The sequence below is a fragment of the Cibotium barometz genome, chromosome 32, assembly GCF_041138505.1.
Source record: "Cibotium barometz isolate CiBa-2024 chromosome 32, ASM4113850v1, whole genome shotgun sequence".
NCBI lineage: Eukaryota > Viridiplantae > Streptophyta > Polypodiopsida > Cyatheales > Cibotiaceae > Cibotium > Cibotium barometz.
In genome coordinates, this window is record NC_141077.1 from 10,837,582 (window position 1) to 10,856,711 (window position 19,130).

The 19,130-nt window shown below is 45.3% G+C and overlaps 1 protein-coding gene across 4 annotated transcripts in view; it reads left to right on the plus strand.

Annotated features, from left to right (window-relative positions):
- The window catches only part of LOC147619810 (Peptidase C78, ubiquitin fold modifier-specific peptidase 1/ 2), a 52,319-nt gene extending 36,086 nt beyond the window's left edge, over positions 1 to 16,233 (plus strand). For all 4 annotated transcript variants that reach the window (XM_086825646.1, XM_086825648.1, XM_086825647.1 and 1 more), the window contains 3 exons: positions 14,799 to 14,910; positions 15,299 to 15,401; positions 15,510 to 16,233. In XM_086825646.1, the coding sequence (XP_086681772.1) occupies positions 14,799 to 14,910; positions 15,299 to 15,401; positions 15,510 to 15,739 (445 nt within the window). In that variant the 3' untranslated portion in view covers positions 15,740 to 16,233. The remainder of the gene's footprint in view (positions 1 to 14,798; positions 14,911 to 15,298; positions 15,402 to 15,509) is intronic.
- Positions 16,234 to 19,130: the final 2,897 nt, after the last annotated feature.

A 19,130-nucleotide genomic window follows, 5' to 3' on the forward strand; every position in this document is an offset into this window, starting at 1 on the left:
AGCCAACGGTCAAGCCGAGTCAACGAACAAAATCCTCAAGTAGATCCTTACCAAGTTGGTCAATGAAAATCGTACTGATTGGGATGAAAAGTTGTATTCAGCTTTATAGGCATTCCGTACAACATACAAGGTCTCGACTGGAATGATCCCATTCAAACTAGTATATGGCACAGAGGAAGTCGTACCGATGGAAAGGCTATCCTCCATCAGACCGGTGGCAACAAATGTTAGCATTTCATCGTACTAGGTCTAGGGAATTGTAATGACTACGTCAGCTGTGAATAGCTCGGCATCGAGTAGGTCATCCGCTACTCTGCTTGGCGCTTCTCCGGACTCCAGCCAGGATAGGTAATCCGCATCTGTATGGTTTACACCCGGAGTGTGCACTATTGTGAACTCGAACTCTTGGAGGATTAGCATCCTCCTCACCAGTTTGCTTGCCAAAAACGCTGCTTATCCACTAGATACAGCAAGGTGGAGTGATCCACATGAAAGGTAAACTTGTTACCTAGCAAGTAGTGACGAAACTTGGTTACCGAGTAGATCATGCCAAGTGCTTTCTTGTGTGTGGTGTAGTAGTTCCGCTCGGCATTGGAGAGCCTTCGACTGGCGTAGTAAACTGGCCGGAACCATTTCTTCTCGACCTCCTGCATCAGAACGTTGCCAATTGCCACATCAGAGGCATTCACGAAGACGTGAAAGGGCAATTCCCAGTTTAGGGCTTGGATGACAGGTGCTTCGGACAGCACTAGCTTGGGATGCCGAAACGCAATGTCGCATTCCTCTGTCGAGTTGAAATCGGCCTGCTGCAACTGCTGGTCAAAGACGCTTTGATCTGCGCCATCTGTTGGTTTAAGGGAACGGCTATGTGGGCCAGATACTAGAGCATGCGGCTATGCCATTTGACTTGCCCCAAAAATCATTTGAGCTCTTTCACCTTTGTCAGGATTGGAGCTTTCTGGATTACCTTCACCTTGGCTGGGTCTACTTCAATGCCTTCCTTGGAGCTGATGTGGCCTAGTAGCATACCACTTTGGACGGTGAAGGCACACTTAGCCGGATTCAGGCTCAAGCTGGAAACTCGGCACTTCACAACTGCAGGTGCATCAAATGTTGAGATGATTTCCCAAAAACACTTAAATCATCAATGAATACCTGCATGAAAGTGGTCAGAAAATCGGCAAAAATTTCTTGGACTAGGCGCTGGAATGTGGCGGAAGTGTTCTAGAGTTCGAAGGTCATGATGTTAGATGCAAAGGCTCCCCATTTCGTGATAAGAGCTGTTTTTTGCCGATCTTCCAGGGCCATTTGAACTTGATTGTAGCCACTGAATCCATCCAAGGAGTGCATTTCATGGCCGGCTACAACATCAAGCAAGCAATCTGTGAACGGTAGGGGAAAGGGATCGGAGATGGTTGCGGCATTCAGTTTCTGGTAATCCACACACATCCGCAACTTTTGGTTTTTTTTTGGAACAATCACAATTGGGGACAACATCAACCAGAGCCTCGTAAAATCTTCAGCTTCATCCAGACATTGCCCTTTGCTTTGCTTTGCGGATCGGACTGATCCCTGGCGAACGTGTAGGGCTAGGTCGGTATTGGTCCACGTCAACCTCGAACAGGCTGATCAGGTTTGCATTTTGCTGGAGATACTCTTCCTCCTCATCGAGGTCTAACCCTTCCAGCATGTTGATTCCCTTGGCTACTTTCGGTCGAAACTGTTTCTCCACTTTCTGTCTACTGGCGACGAAAATCCTTACTTTCTTCTTCCCATGTCGGATACTGAGCATATCCATATCCCAATCTTGCTTGATCTGCGGTCTACCGAGAAGCATCAGGTAAGCACCTTTGATATCCTCCATCCGGAGCACCACTGCTGCAATCTGGAAACTGAATCCGGATACTTCCAGGGTGAGCTCACGGATTAGTCCAAGTGGTTGCACTCTTCGTTGATCTGCCATTTTGATAGTCCCAACTGCGCAACCCGAGCATTCGGCATGTTGTATCCGATAGGATGTTGACCCTTGAGCCTCCATCGAGCAACACTTTTGCAATATCCATTCCGGCCAACTTGACCTGGATCATTGGGATGGTTTCATCATAGATTGGGGTTTCCCTTGGTGGGGTGTCTGTCTTCTTGATATTTAGGGCTTCTAGCGGCTGTGAGGGTGGCGGCGTCTCTTCCTAGGGCATCAGGCGACCCATCAGTTGCTCCTTGAAACTTGGCACTAGTGTGAGTAGCTATTCCACCGACATGTAAATCGGCTGTCGCTTCAGATCTTCCCATAGATTGTATGGCTGGTGTTCGGCTTCTGTGAGCCTACTCAGGTTGTCCACACACTTCTATGCTTCCGCACATTCTTCCGGTCGTGGTGTTTGCGCACCTTGCTTCGGCCTCTGTATCTCGACGAGTGAGAACACCAATTTGGCCAGGCTCAGCACTACGAAAAATCACTTTGAGGTTTTGGATACCACTTTGGACGACAAAGGCACACTTAGCTGGATTCAGCTCAATCCGGTAATCCACACATACCCGCAACTTCTAGTTTTTTTTTGGAACAATCACGATTGGGGACAGCATCGGCCAGAGCTTCGTAAAATCTAAAAGAGTGCACAGAGCGGAAGCAGAGTGGCACTAGAATGTGCTGAACAGAGAGTGCGAGAGAGAGAGAGATATGGAGCAAACTATGCTGAATATACTGAACCAAAACAGTCCCAAGCAAGAGACAGTGATAGTCTCATAAGTGAGGGAGCAAATAAGTACAAGACTCTATGAAAAATGAGAGGCCAGCACCCACTATTTATAGTGGGGAAGAGCTGGCCGACTGGAGCTCAGAAACAGGCCGACTGGAGCTGTTGGACATGGCTCACTGGAAAAATGCCAGAATGGCTGGGAAAAATCCCAGAAAAATACTAAAAAAGGGGTGGCCAGCCCACAAGCAAGGGCCATACAAAAGGGGACCAAATGAGCACCATAAAGAGCAGAAACTGGGGATGAAAGTGCTAACACCCCCTCTTAGCACCAGATGCTGAACAAACGCCGAGAATCCGAAGATGAGGAGCCAAGGAAGCCTGAGAAACCGGCTTGGTGAACAAATCTGCAACATTCTCTGCGGAAGGACAATACTCCAAACGCAAATCTCCAGCAAGAACCCGTTCACGAACATAGTGATACTGAATCTCAATGTGTTTTGTACGAGCATGAAACACAGGGTTCTTGGCGATGGCGATGCAATTCTGATTGTCACACCAAAGAAGAGTAGAGACAGCCAAGCTCCTCCAATAATCTCCGCAACCATATCGCCTCACATGCAGCATAACAAACTGCACGGTACTCCGCCTCGGTAGAGGAAAGCGCCACAGTAGGCTGCTTTTTACTGCTAGAAATGGCTCCAGACCCAAGTGAAAAAACACAACCAGTGGTCGAACGCCGTGTATCTGGATCTCCAGCCCAGTCTGAGTCAGACCATCCAACAAGAGTGCGACCTTGGCCATAGAAGATGCCAAAATCCAGAGTGCCACGTAAGTACCGAAGAACTCTGAGAGCACACCGCCAATGCTGCTGACGGGGTTTGGATGAGAAGGAACTCAATAAACTGAATGCGAAGCATATGTCCAATCGGGAGTAGGTCAACCATACCAAACAACCGACGAGAACCCGATACTGTCCCTGATCAGTCCCTGGAGAAGCATCAAGAGAAGAAAGCTTCTCACCAATATCCAAAGGAGAAGATACTGGTTTGCACCCAGTCATCTGAAATCTGTCGAGAATCTCCCGAGTGTACTTCTGCTGAGAGAAGAAAATGCCCTTCGAGGTCTGCCAAATCTCAAAGCCAAGAAAATAGTGCAAGAGGCCCAGATCCGTCATCTCAAACTCTGTCTCCAAAGCATCCATAACAGAACGGATCCGCACAGAATAAGAACCTGTAAAGATGAGGTCATCAACATAGACCACAATGATAACAATCAACCCCCTCTCAAGGAGGATATAAAGGTTCGAATCTGCATGAGAACGGCGCAGGCCGAGCTTCTGAAAGAACTCATCAATCCGTTGGTACCAAGCCCGCGGAGCCTGCTTTAGACCATATAAAGCCTTCTTCAGCCGGTACACATGATCCGGTTTGCCCGGAACAACAAATCCTGGCGGCTGATCAACATAAACCTCCTGTGTAAGCTCTCCATTCAAGAAAGCCGACTTGACGTCCATGTGGAAAACGGGCCATCTATGATGTCCTGCAAGTGCAAGAACGGTGCGAATGGTAGTCATCCGGGCCGTTGGAGCGAAGGTCTCATCGAAGTTGACACCAGGGCGCTGAGCATAACCCTTGGCAACCAACCTCGCCTTGTGCTTGTCCAAGCTGCCATCAGCTCGGAACTTTGATTTGAAAATCCAATGCACACCAATCACCTTACGCTGCAGAGGCCAGGGCACCAAAATCCAAGTGCCATTCCGTTCGATAGCATCCAGCTCTGTCTGCATAGCATGATGCCAAGACTCATGTGAAAGAGCCTCGTCTACAGAAGTGGGATCAGAAGGACCATTAATGATTGTAGACATAAGATCATAATTAACAAACATGTTGCCCTCATGAATTTGTTTCCCTGTAACTCTGGAAGAACGCCGAAGAGAACCAGGCGGAGGAGCAGAAGGAAGCTCACGTAACCCAGAGTCACGAACTGTCTGATAATACCAACCAGGTACAGATCTGCTCGAACTCGCCGGAGGAGGAGCAGGGTCATCATCATCTGACTGAGAATCCTCAGCTGGAGGTGTAACAGTAACAGCGGGAGCAGGAGGAGTAGTAGGAGGAGGAGAAGGAGGTGCAGGAAGAAGAAGCTCACCACCCCCCTCTGAAGATGTAGGAGTCTCGTCGAACACCACATCACGGCTCACAACAACTTTACCGGCTTGAGGATCATAAAGACGATATGCCTTGGACACAGTGCTGTATCCGAGAAAAGTCATGCGCTGAGACTTCGAGTCCAACTTGGAGCGGTGCTCCTTAGGCACATGAACATACGCGGTACATCCAAATATCCGGAAGTGAACAACGGAGGGCTTCTCACCATGGAAAGCCTCATATGGAGTTTTGTCGGGAAGAGCAGCAGTAGGAGACCTATTCTGAATGTAGACAGCAGTGGAAGCCGCCTCAGCCCAGAAACGTCGAGGTAATGAAGAATGCTCAAGCATAGCACGGGCCATCTCCATAATGGTCCTATTCTTCCTCTCGGCAACTCCATTCTGAGATGGAGTATATGTTGTAGTAAGCTGTCTCTGAATGCCATGTGTCTTGCAATATTGCTGAAACTCCTGGGATGTAAACTCACCCCCTCCATCGGTCCTGAGAGCCTTGACCGAGTGACTGGTCTCTTTTTCCACCTCGGCTTTCCAATCACAGAAGTGATGAAAAGTCTCATCCTTAGTCTTCAGAAAGAAAACCCAAGTATATCTGGTAAAATCATCCACCATCACGAGCATGTACAACGCCTTACTCAAAGACGCGGTACTCATAGGACCACATAAGTCAGCATGAATGAGAGCAAGTGATGTCGAAGATCTGTGTGTCGCCTCCTTCGGAAAGGCGGCTCGGTGCTGCTTTCCCTGTAAACAAGAGGAACAAGGAGAAGACGGAGCCTTGATGGTTGGTAATCCATCGACCAACCCATCCTTCGAAGCTCGCTGCAGAAGCTGATAGCTCAAATGGCCAAACCGAGCATGCCAAAGAGCAGAAGAAGCACCAGAAGAAAGCAGAGCGGTCAGTTTGTAGAGGCCACTATCTTGGACTCCCTGAGCCAAGATGCTACCAGTCGCTTTATCACGAATGGTAATCTCATAACGAGAAAAGATCACCTCCGCACCCTGAGTTGTAAGAGCACTCATTGACAAAAGGTTAAAAGCCAAATCTGGAATATACAGAACGTCAGAGAAGTACCTCTTGTCCTCTTCAGAACGGAAGATGGGGATAGTGCCATGACCATGCACTGGCATAGAAGAAGAATCACCCAGAGTGATCTCGCCTGATCTGGCAGTGAAGTCCTCGAACCAATCTCGATGGGGTGTCATATGAGCAGTAGCACCGCTATCAACAATCCAAGACCGTGACTGAAAAGTCACAAGAGCAAGTATACGCTGAGTACCTGCTAAGAGAAGAATTCCATCATCCTTCTTGGGTTGAGACACCGCCGTTGAGGAAGAGTTCTTTGCTGCTTCATCACGCTTCTTCTTGTGACGTTGGGGTGACTTGTGACCCTTCTTGCCACAATAATGACATTCAATGTCCTTATTCTTTGAAGATTTGTTGTCTTTATCCTTATCGGAATCCTTGGAGTTCTTGTCAGAACCCCCTTTACCTTTCTTTTGTTGAGACTTCCCTTTATCTCGTGCTGCCAAAACTCCATCAGGGCCACCGGAGGTGCCAGTCCGCTCCTCAAAGCGAGACTCTATCTGCATAATGGAGGGGAGAACTTCCTCCCAAGTAACTGGAACAGGACGAGGAGAAGAAACCAGAGACTGAAAGTATGCATCAAACCTCTCTGGAAGTTTGGAGAGCAGCCGAATAGCCATATCCTCTGTGGAGATGTCCTTGCCACAAACAGCAAGCTCGTCCCGGAGATCTTTCATCTTTGAGATGAAAGCAGATAACGATGGAAACGCAGAAACTGATAAGTTCATAAGTTGCTTTTCCAATGCCAAAATCCGACCTGGAGACTTAATCTCATAGAGATCTGCAAAATCCTTCCAAACTTCATGTGCAGCATCTGCTGTACGCACATGAGAGAGAACAGCATCCTGACAGTTCAACATCAGGAAGGAGAAAACACGTCGATCATTCGACTGCCAAATATCAATCTGTGCCTGAGTCACACCACCGGAAGCAAGGGTGGGAGGGGTGGCATTGGCTGGCGTAACAAGCCAATCCCAGAGATCCATGCCACGCAAGGCCGATTTCACCTTCACCTTCCATAGGGTGTAGTTGGAACCATCCAACTTGGCAGACTCAGCAAACATATGAAGAGAAGTGGGAGCAGCCATCACAAGAGCTTGGGCTCAATCTCAAGAAATGCACAATCTCTGAAGAAAAGGTGTCCTCCACAGGTACCAAGAGTGCCACCAAAGCTTGCAACACCACAAGCCCCCTCTGCAAAGGGAAAGAACCACTGGAGAGGAAAACGCAGCAATGAACAAGTGCTGTCCTGTAGAAAACAGGCCGCCTGCAGTCCAATCTCCAATTGGGCAATGAAACGCTGATCTCCAAGAGCCAGACGGCTGAATCGGTGAAGCCAATCTGAAGAAAAACCGACCAGCAGAGTGCTGTCCAGAAAACGCAGTAGCAAAAGCTATGGATCTGGAAGAAAACGCAGAGGAGAAGGTGCTGAAAACAGGGCTGAATCTGGGGCAGCAGAAAGGTTGCTAAACCTGGAGCTCTGATACCATGAAAGAGTGCACAGAGCGGAAGCAGAGTGGCACTAGAATGTGCTGAACAGAGAGGGCAAGAGAGAGAGAGATATGGAGCAAACTATGCTGAATATACTGAACCAAAAGAGTCCCAAGCAAGAGACAGTGATAGTCTCATAAGTGAGGGAGCAAATAAGTACAAGACTCTATGAAAAATGAGAGGCCAGCACCCACTATTTATAGTGGGGAAGAGCTGGCCGACTGGAGCTCAGAAACAGGCCGACTGGAGCTGTTGGACATGGCTCACTGGAAAAATGCCAGAATGGCTGGGAAAAATCCCAGAAAAATACTAAAAAAGGGGTGGCCAGCCCACAAGCAAGGGCCATACAAAAGGGGACCAAATGGGCACCATAAAGAGCAGAAACTGGGGATGAAAGTGCTAACAAAATCTCCAACTTCATCCGGACTTTGAGGTTTTGCCGACAATTTGGCCTAGGCCTTTCTGGCTCTGTTTGTCGTAGTGCCTCTCTGGCCTACTACTTTTCCACCCAATCGGACACATCTGTGCGGACTGTGCTGTTCTTGCTAGGTGAGATCACTTTCTACTTCCTCCTCTTTTCCGAGGTCGGTTCTTTCCCCGCCTCTGGAGTCTTGGGTTGCATAGATCTTGTCACCGCCATGGTTGATGATTCGGCCATCTTGTGGTTAGCCAGACGACTGCTTGCTCATCCAGGGCTTGGATCTCTACTGCATTCACTACCGGCGGACTGGATGCTGAAGCTTAGACTCCCTCTACTTTTGCCCTATGCTTTCTCTAGATCTCACACTCTGACTTCCGGTGGCCTTGTGCATGGCAATAAAAGCATGTGAAAGCAGGCCTCTGAGCATTGGCCACGTCCTTGGGAGGAAAGTTCTCGAGTGGGCAGAATTGCGGCCTTCAGTACAGGTCCAACGGAGCCATCGGCTGGGCGGGTTGGACGGCGTGCCACAACGGGAACTTGAATCACCGGTTGTGGAGGGGCTCTCTTCCCATTGTAGCGGCAAGTTTCAGTGGTTTGTGTGGCCATTCTGCAAATGGCGCACCAGAGTTCATTCAAGCCATATTCCTCGGCTGCATGTCCATGATTCCGACACCTTGCACACCAAGTGCTTGACCGGACGGTTGGGGTGGACTTCACACCTTCACTGGTCAGCGTAGCCATGGTTGTAGCCATTCCTTGACTGTCTTCCATGCCTTCTTGCTCTTCGATCGTGCCTTGCAATCTGCCTCCTCCTCCGATTCCTCGCTTGCCGTGGAATCATTGGAATCATCCTCCTTGTCCGAAGATGCGGAAGAGGACTTCTTGGACTTACTAGCACCCGCTCTGCCCTGAGAGTTGATTCTACGAGTTGCTCCATAGTGATGGTAGTCACGTCGGCACCAGCAACGAACCATTTGACTTTGCCTTTGCCTTTGCCTTTGCCTTTGACTGAGCCTGCTAGCACCCGCTCCCCTGAGAGTTGATTCTACGAGTTGCTCCATAGTGATGGTAGTCAGGTCGACACCAGCAACGAACCATTCGAATCGCTTGCTGAGGCCCTTCATGAAATAAGAATTTAGCATTTCCTTCATGGGCGGATTGGCTGCATCCAGCTGGCTGAGAAGCTTCTTGAATTTTGTAGCATAATCCTCCACTGTCAAGCTCTTTTGGTTCATCCGGCACAACTTACCCCGTATGCCTTGTCTTCTCTGAACTGTTGAAGGAATGCATTATGGATGGCGTCATAAGTGGGGAAATGGGCGTACTCATATTGAGCAACCCAGAGAGCGGCACTGCTTTGTAAGGTTGGGACGAACGCGGCCTTTTTGAGGTGCTGGTTCATCGGGCCAGGTACATTTACGCGCCAAGCACTATCGAACAAAAGGATGTGAGCATCCGCATCCTCTGTGGATTTATCGGAGAACTTGGGATACTTCATGGTGGCAGTTGGTCGCGGCAACATGTTGTAGCTGAGGGGATGGGGCTATGGGGGTGGGGGGGGGTGGTATGAACAGTGGTGGGGGTGGGGTTATTGTTTCTTCTTCGGATTGGGATTTGGGTTCTTCAGGCTCAGCTTTCGGCGGGTTGTAGTTCCGGGCTGGCAAAAAGGAGTTGTCGAGCTGGTCACGCGCCAAGTAGCGTCTTTCACGTGCTGAGGCAGCAAGTGAAACGGCACCAACAAGAAGTAGGAAAAAGCATCGTGGTCGCCTGTGTGTTGTCGGGGAACTGTTGATCGCTGTCCTCGAGCAACCTGCTGAGAGTCTTTGGTTATGCGCGCAGCATACGGCAGGCGGATACAGATCAGACGCAACAGAGAGACAACCCACAGGCTACGGATAACTACTTGAAGGATTTGATTGCATAAGATTGATCGACTCTTGCAAGTAATCCCGACCGCGGAAATAAGAAGAAGAAGATACCGGAGACTTAATAGGTAACTCCACTAGACATAATACGTGAACAAAAATGAATATATAGAGACAAATGACGCATATACAGTGAGAACAAAAAAACAGTCTTGCTTTATCCCAAGGAGAACATATGATACAATTGGCAGCCAGCCTTGTAAAGTTCAGGTTACATCCTTTTATACTTCTTGCTTGTAGTATCCGTTGGTACTGTGATTCCTCAGTGATAAAGTGCGCCGACTGGGGCTTAGGGAGCACCAGCTCTGTGATAAAGTGTGTCGGTTGATATCCGGCGGGCGTTGACTTTCGGCTCAGTGACAGGGCGGCGTTCCAAATGCGGCAACCTGGCTAGTCCATGGCCAACACATCATAAGTGGAAAGCTTTGGTTAAATTTCAGAAAAAGGTTTGAAGTCAATCGGGATGGAGCATGGCAAGTGCTTCAAGCTGAGGGTGTGCCCCGTGTGCCGGTGAAGTTTGCAGTGGAAGCATAGTTGCTAGGAGTTTCATGAAACGTGTTTCATAAACGTTTCATTCATTTTCCAGAAGATTCAAAAACGTTTCATACAAAAAGGGGAGGTACAGGCCTCAACAGTGGGCACCCAATTGAGTCACTGACCAACTGGCATAAATAAATTGGCAACATCAAGAATCAAGATCTGGATTTCATCATCAATAATGGCAACTACTCAATAATGGCACTCAAAGTGATCACAAAAAGTTTGAATCCTGAGTTGATACAAAAAAAGTAAATTGAAGTCTGAAATACACAAAGTAAAGCATGCTGAAGCTTGAAAGATGCAATCATGCATGAATGATGACAAATAGTAAATTAGAGGAGCTTGATAGCCCCAAAGACTAGAGTCCTCAATATGGAGTGTGGGCACTGCCAACTGGGCACTCAATCCTCAACATCCTCGATGTCCTCATCAGTACTCTCCTCGGTAGATTCAATACTCTCCTCGGTAGATTCAATGTCACTCTTAGAAGAGGATGATGGTGGCTTAGCTACCGCACTCGTCTCAGCTGCTGCACTGATAATGCTATTGTAGATGCTTGTGTGCCATGAGCAGGTGCCATCAACTCGTCATACAACATGGCATATATGTCGCGCTTCTCGTGAGGAATCTCTGGGACATCTTTCATCTTCTCAATGTCGATTTTATTGACATTGACTTGACGAGGCTCTATCGGATTGCCCGACTGCTCAATTAGGCGGAGATTGCAATGGCAATACACCAACCGGTCCAACTGAGCAGTAGACAATGTGTTCCTCTTCTTTGTATGGAAGAGGGCCCATGTGCTCCAGTTCCTTTGAGCAAGACCCGAACTGCAATCCTGTGAGAGGACTTGAATGGCGAGGCGTTTCTGCCATTAAAATACAGAAACTTTGTAAGTACAAGGTACTAAAGTCTAAGTATAATCATCATTGATCAATGTATTATGTAAATAACAGACTTGTCTTTTAGAGTTGTACTCACCAAGTGAGGGCTACTAATCCCATACTTCTCCCACCATGAGACTGGCTGAAGCTGTCTCTCTCGCATGCATGCAATCTGTCTACCAAATGCGTGGCTGGCATTCCGATACACTCCCGCTCATCCTCCAAGCGTCTCATGAGCTCCACGTCTCCTCCTGTCCATTTCTGAATGTAATCTTGCCATCCATCTTCCAACTCTTCATTAATATACTGGGCCTCACTACGCCAGAGAGGGTGCAATATGTGGGCAACCGCGTGGATTGGTCTATGGAACCAATCCCACCGGTCATTCCAAACCCATCGAATGTCCTCAACCCTGAAAATTAGCCATGAATGATCAAAGCTATTAGCTCACTCCTACAAGCTACGATAGATCATAGTACGATACAACTTACAAGTTCCAACAAGAAGGCAACGGTCCATGAACTTGTACAAGAGTCCAAGAGTGCTACCCTCCATGTCAGTGATGCGAAGAATACTGTAGAATGGTTGAAGAGCTCTCAATAAAGCCTCTGCCTCCTTCCACCAATCTTCTTGCATCACTCTGTGTGCAAAAGCAACTGCCTTCGGGTGCTCATGGTTCTCCCAGCTCATCCACTCTCGACTAACCAGTGTGCGAATGAGTCCTTGTCGGACTCTCACTACCCTCTCAACCACAATGAACATATATGCAAAGCTGGTTTGTGAGGGCTTCAAAAGCTCAAGGTCACTACTGGCACGAAACATTGCCAAGACCTTGGGCCTCTTGGTAACAGACTTCACCAAGCTACGCGCAATGTCAAAGATATCAGCAATCCACCTAATCTTGGCAAGATCTTCAATGAGCAAGTCTAGGCTATCGGATGTGCATGGAGTCCATACAATTTGCGGGAACTCATCCTCTAGCATCTGTGCCATAGAGAGACAGTTGCTACCGTTATCAATGACCACTTGCACTATGTTTTGTGGGCCTATCTCCATGACAGCCTCGCGGAGGTGTGACCATATAAATGCTCCTGTCACCACTGTCCCAGGCATAGATGCATCAATGGCATGCAAAAACATAGTGCCCTTGCAAGAGGACACCAAAATATTGTACACATTCCTCTTGCGTATATCTGACCACCTGTCACATAACAATGTGCAACCATACTTGCTCCAAGTGGCTTTTAATGGCTCCATCTCCACCTCCACTGCTTGTTGCTCTCTTTTGAGCTCTTTAGTGCGCAAGGTCTCATAGGAGGGTCCCTCCCACTCACATCCAATGCGGCTGATTGCCCTCATGGCCTTTTTCCATCGTGGTGTGCGCACAATGTGAAAAGACAAATCACATTGGATGAAAAGCCTAGTGAGTTCCCTAGTTGCATCTTTAGTTACCTGCTTTTGCATGCTTGCTTGAATGCGTGCTCTCTTTAGAGAGGCTTTGGGTGCTGCAGGCAAAGGGGCTCGTGTTGCCGTGGGAGTGGAACTACCAGCACCCCCAAATCCTGCTTGGCTCTGTGCATCTTTCTCTGAACCCAACCGTGTTCTCTTTGATGCCTCACATGTATCCTCACTAACCCCAATATCCTCAAGCACAGGCCCACAACCGCGTCCTGCCAGTTGTTGTCTTTTCCATTCTTGTAGCTTGTCTTTGATGTTTGTAGGCACAAGTTTGCATGCACCAATGCTTTCCCCGGTTAAACCTGTGAAATGAGCCTTAACACGGATTGTGGACCCTCCTGAGCAAACCCTGCAAAAATTGCATTTCCACTTTTGTGTGCCTGAACCACCATATTTAGATACGGGAGTGACATGGGCCCACATGGCATCCTTAGTGCGAGGCATCTTGACAAAAGCAAGGCTAGATTGGCACCCTGGCAGAAAACCCCCAAATTTCAAAATCTCTGTGTTTTTTTACGAAATCGAAGAAAAAAAGCACAAATCAGCACAACCAACCTGAGAGTTGGTGGGCACGGAACCTCAGAAGTGCGAGAGGAGCTGGTAGGAGCTGATTTGTGCAAGGCAGGAGCTCCTTTAATCAATTTCCTAGTCGCCTAGAGACGTTTTTTTGGTGCTCTCTAGATAGAAAACATTGAAAAACGTAGGTTTTCCCATTCCCAGGCAGCATGAAAGAAACGCGTTTCATTCCGATGAAACGTTTCGTTTCATTCAGATTGAATGAAACGCGTTTCATTGCAACAGTGAGTGGAAGGCATGAAATACAACATACTATGAGAATCCAATTATACAAATCAAAATCTATGGTACTCTGTTTACAAGAACAAAAATATTCTTCCAAGGGCGGGCAAGTTCCTTGGGTCTTGTAGTTTTTGAAGAGAAGTGTGCCAACTCTCCATCCACATCAAATTGTGGTTTTAGTACTTCTATATTAATTTATATATAAATACTCACAAATATTATTCGTGCGTTTTTGAGGAAATAAAATGGTATATCAAAGTACCAAAAATACATCTCGTATGGGCTCACATCAAAGTTCCAAAGACAGACCTCATATGCTCAGTACCAAAGTACTCATTAAATTTCCATTTCTATAATTATATATTACATTGCACTGAACACAAATTGCACTTCTGTTACCCATTATTATATTACAAATCTCGTTGAAACTTAACAACACTTACAGACGGCAAATTTGACATTACACACCACTGAACTCAATTCCTTGACCGTGCATTCTTGTTCAAGGACGATGGGTTGCAATGGTGTTAGAGTCTTGCCACCGAGGCGATAGTTCGAGTGGTAAAGGTGCTTGTCTAGGACCAGGAGGTGCTGGGCTCAAAACCCCACAAGGTGATTCCTTGGCGATATCGCTTACAGGCATATAAGAAGTGCCTACGGGCGGTGAAAAACTATGACTAAGGGAGGATCTTGGGTCTAAGGACAAATGGAGGAAAAAAGAGGATGTCAGTCCTTTTTCATAAAGATCCATTTGTGATGAGATTCAACATGATCGCACCGAGGGTGGTGGAGATTGTGAGGAGGCAAGCTCAGTAGATAGCATTTTCTGTTGGTTCCTCGAGGGGATACGGGTACCACACTCACATTGATGTGTGTTTTAAGGAGGCTGTGAGGACTGTGAGAGAGAAGGAATGGGGGAAGAAAAAGGGAAAAGAGGTGAAAGAGGGAGTGGATGCAGCAGGAATTGTAAAAAGAATAATGGCTTAGATTGAAGAGTCATCTAGGAGAAATTCAAAATATGCTGATATTGTGACAATCACTAATAAACTATAGTGTATTGCCCCAAAAATGTATTATTCAAGATATCTGCAGCACTTAGCATAGATGCATATAGAAGTAAACATGCATGCATAATATGCTTGTATGCAAACTCAAGCAGATTCTGTGCATGCATGTATGTTGGGAGTGCAAGCAGAGGTGGTGACAAATGTTGTCTGCTCGTATATTCAAGGTTGTCCATATTGAAACTAAGAAAATTTGAGATGTGTCATGGACAGGCCAGTTTGATTGTCTTTTTATGGTTTTGGTACGGCTTGCCTTATTTGCTGGTGCAGGAAGGTACAACAAGTCCTTGTTGACTTGGGTGATAAAGAGCCTTCCTTCACCGGATCTCAAAATTGGATTGGAGCCATTGAGTTGAGTTTTGTCCTCGATCAGCTGCTTGGGGTAAGATTATCTCACTACATGTTTCTATCAACTCCTCTAGCTTTTGGAAGCCCAGGTACATATTAGGCCACACACACAGGATATTTTTTTAGAAAGGATCAGATTAAACTAATGCATATATATAACTGACCTCAAAGGCATCTCTCTCCAATTTTGAATCAATCTTGCTCCAAAAAAGGTTGCCTGTCTGCTATTTTATTATAATTTGACTCTTTTATCTTGCCTTAATCTTTCTTACACGTGCATATGCTGGCATGCATGCTTGTACCAACCACACAGCCACACACACGTGCACAGGCTGGCATGCACCATGCACACAGCCACACATATGTAGTGCTCTGACAGTCCATACATGATATAGTATTGACTAATCCTGATTTCCGTGCAGGTAAGCAGTAAGATCTTGAATGTACGGTCAGGAGCAGAACTTCCAGAGAAATGTAGAGAACTGGCGCTTCATTTTGAAACACAAGGCACTCCTGTCATGATAGGTTTGTCTTGCACAAACTGCAATCTTAGGCTTAAACTCTATATGCTTGGTACAAGTAAAATGGAAACAAGGATACTAAATGAGTGAAAAAATGGGTACTTTGTTACAGGTGGGGGAGTCCTTGCATACACACTATTGGGAGTAGATTATAATGACACAACTGGAGATTGTGCTTTTCTTATCCTGGACCCTCATTATACAGGAGGTGAGGACCTTAAAAGCATATGGGGTGGTGGATGGTGTGGCTGGAAGAAAGCAGTCTCTGCCAAGGGGGAGGAGTTTTTTTTGCGGAGCAAGTTTTATAATCTTCTGCTTCCACAACGCCCCAACACCATTTGAAAATAGATCAAAAGAATTTTGTTTTTCTTTAACTCGTGAAAAGTGCCCAACTCCTTGTAAGATATTCAAGCAGTTGCCAATGAGGTGATAGCCCAAGTGGTGAAGGTGTTTGCCTAGGAGTAGGAGGTCCTGGGTTCAAAACCCCCCAAGGTGCTTCCTCAGCAGCATTGCCTATGGGCGGATAAAAAGCGCCTACAGGTGTGCGCCTATGAATGGTGATGGTAATTACGGGAGGCTCTTGGACCTAGGCTAGTCAGGGAAAAAAAGAAGAAGAAAGAAAGATATTCAAGTAGTTAGATAGGCGAGGATTGGCAAGCATGATTGCATGCATATACATAAAATCATACACTTCTTAAATGAGAAAGGAGATAACAAGGCTTTAAACATGTAAACTAAGTTCCATTATTTGAATTTGACACGCGTATTTATTTGCGAATAATATCTGACTTATTTGTTTGTCCATATTATCAAGTGAATTATTTATTGACATGTCATGAATGTCGCATTATCATTTTAACCCTTGACAGTACGAAAAGAGTTTTTTTCCCTCTCTCTATTTACACATGTTCCCATTAGTGCTCTTTGGCCTTGGCTTTGAGAAGTACTCAAAACTTAAAAAGGTAACTCAATGGGACCTTTAGGGGGAGAGATGGTGTTACTTCTTTGTGCTTGACTTTGTTGGGAGTTGACATACACATACTTGAGCTTGCGTTGCATTTATCGTTCTCTTTAGTGAAAGTATTTGGATTAAGCATATGCTAAGAGTTTCACACGTGCTTGAGCTTTCTTTGTATTTGTTGATAGCTTCATCACAAGAAAAATATGTATTAATTATATACATATATATTGTATGTGTGTTTGTGTGCACACACACCAACACATACAATATATATATAGAAGCACATCAACATTGCTTAGATACACATCACAAGTAAGATTTATATCTCTACACACAAATGTATTAGGATTTCAAAGTTGGTGTGAACACCCTCTAAAGGTGTGAACATCCCTTATTTATTTCTAGGTTTAAATATAAGCTTTGATGCCTATAAAAGCATTGTACACGGTGGAAGTATTATCATAGTTCATTCATCATTATGTTGTGCAATCAATTGTGCTCCCCCCCTCTGTCTCTCTGTCTCTCTCTAAAGCAACATGTAATGATGTTAGAGCAAGGTTGAATCATCATCATTGTTGCTTCTTTGATGATGTATTTGCCATCATCAACATCATAGCTTTTCTAAGCCTCAGCCTACAGCATGCTTACAACCCTTGTGTTTTGTGTCCAGCGTTTTGTGTCCATGTTCCTCTTGTGCATTCTTCTAACACTCTAGTGGTTGCGCACTACTATTGACAAATTGCCTATGCTACATAAACAATCATCTCTTCTACCTAGCATGTGGGTTGAAACAATCTGAAGTCTTGTCCATCAAGTGTCTCTGCTGTCTCCACACATGGTTGAATTTTTCTTTGTTATATAAGTTGCGTTTTAGTTGTATTTTTCTTTGCTACATGAGTTGCATTTTTTCTCCCTCGACTTTGATCATGAGTTGCATTTTTCTTTGCTACATGAGTTGCATTTTTTCTCCCTCGACTTGATCATGAAGCTACATTAATCCTGTTAATCATGGAGACAAATAGGAGCAACATGGCCATTGAGAAGTTTAGAGGGAAAAAACTTTTCTATATGGAAGAATAAAATCAGACTGATTGCGTGTGGAACATCGTCAAAGGAACATAGAAGAAGCTTGCAATAGATGCCTAGAAAATCCTAGTATGGGAGAAAACCTATTTGGCAACAAAACCAACAAATCTTAAGGTATTTCTTAAGTATAAGTTTTTTTTTAAAAGGATGAATGAACAACTTGTTGCCACTAAATCACAAATTGATGAAGATGATATGAAAGTTGTTCTATTTGATAGCATAGAGGGGATTTCAAAGCACAATGAGATCCTACCAGTACTATGTACATATCATGAGAGAATATAGGACATATTGTGAGATAGAATATGATAGCAGTTCTTATTGATGAAGATCGGAGTCTTAAAGAATTGGCTAAAGTATCATTGAAGTTTGAGAAAATCTTCCTCTCTAGGATGAAAGGCGAACATGAAAGAAGGATCATCAAGTGCACCTATTGTAAAAGGCTTGGACATACAGAAGATGGCCAAAGAGTAATCAAAGGACCATGCTAATTTGGTGTAGGAACTAGAAGTTGAAGCATGTGCATCAATCGAATAAAAGCCCTCACCGTCATGGCTAATCTCTCTCTTAATGAGGAAGATTATGATTGGGCTTTCTTGTCCTTTTTATTTGTGTCAAGGGTTCTATGCGTAGGAAGTTTCCTAAAATTTGAATATTTTGGAGTCATGGATTTTCTGCTTAGAAAGTCTCTCGAAATTTGAATATTTTGTTTTTTTTTAAATTTTTTGTAACGCTTCTTCTTTCCCTGTTTACCTTGCTTAGAGTAAGGGGGGTTTGTCTTGATATGCTGATGTAGGCTGTCGTTATCTCTCGAGGCAGAACCTAACCCTTGGGTCTTTCGCAAAGACCATGCTTGTTGAGCCTCTAAGCCTTTTTGAGTCATGCTCACTGGCCTCTGAGCCATGCTTACTAGCCTTTTAGTTTGAGGCGGGGAACATGTCTTGTTTCTTTGCTAGTATTCGAGTATTAAGACTATTGAAGGATTGCCAAGCATCACTCGTCACTCCCAAGGGGGGTATTGAGATTTTGGAGTTGGTTGGTGTGAACACCCTTTAAAGATGTGAACAACCCTTATTATGGTCTCAATCAAAAGATGAGGTTTGATACTTATAAAAGCATTCTACCTAACGGAAGTATTATCGTAATTCATTCATCGCAATCACTCACTCTCTCTCTCTCTCTCTCTCTCTCTCTCTCTCTCTCTCTCTCTCTCACGCACCATGTAATCTCAACAATATATGTATGTGTGTATGTGTAGATATAAAGATCTTACTTGTGATGTATATTGAAGCAATGTTGATGTGCTTATGTATGTGTGTGTGTGTGTAGATATATATATATTACTTGTGATGTATATTGAAGCAATGTTGATGCGCTTATGTATGTGTGTGTGTGTGTGTGTGTGTAGATATATATATCTTACTTGTGATATATATCTAAGTACTGTTGATGTGCTTTAGATACGAATGTGTATATATATCTTAAACACACACACACACACACACACACACACACACAAGACAATTAAATTCATGAATAGTTGTGATCATGGAACACACACACACACAAGACAATTAAATTCATGAATAGTTGTGATCATGGAACACACACACACACACTTACTCCATTTGTGCTCATATAACACGTGTAATAGCACAAATTGCATGATAGCCTACTTTACTTTCG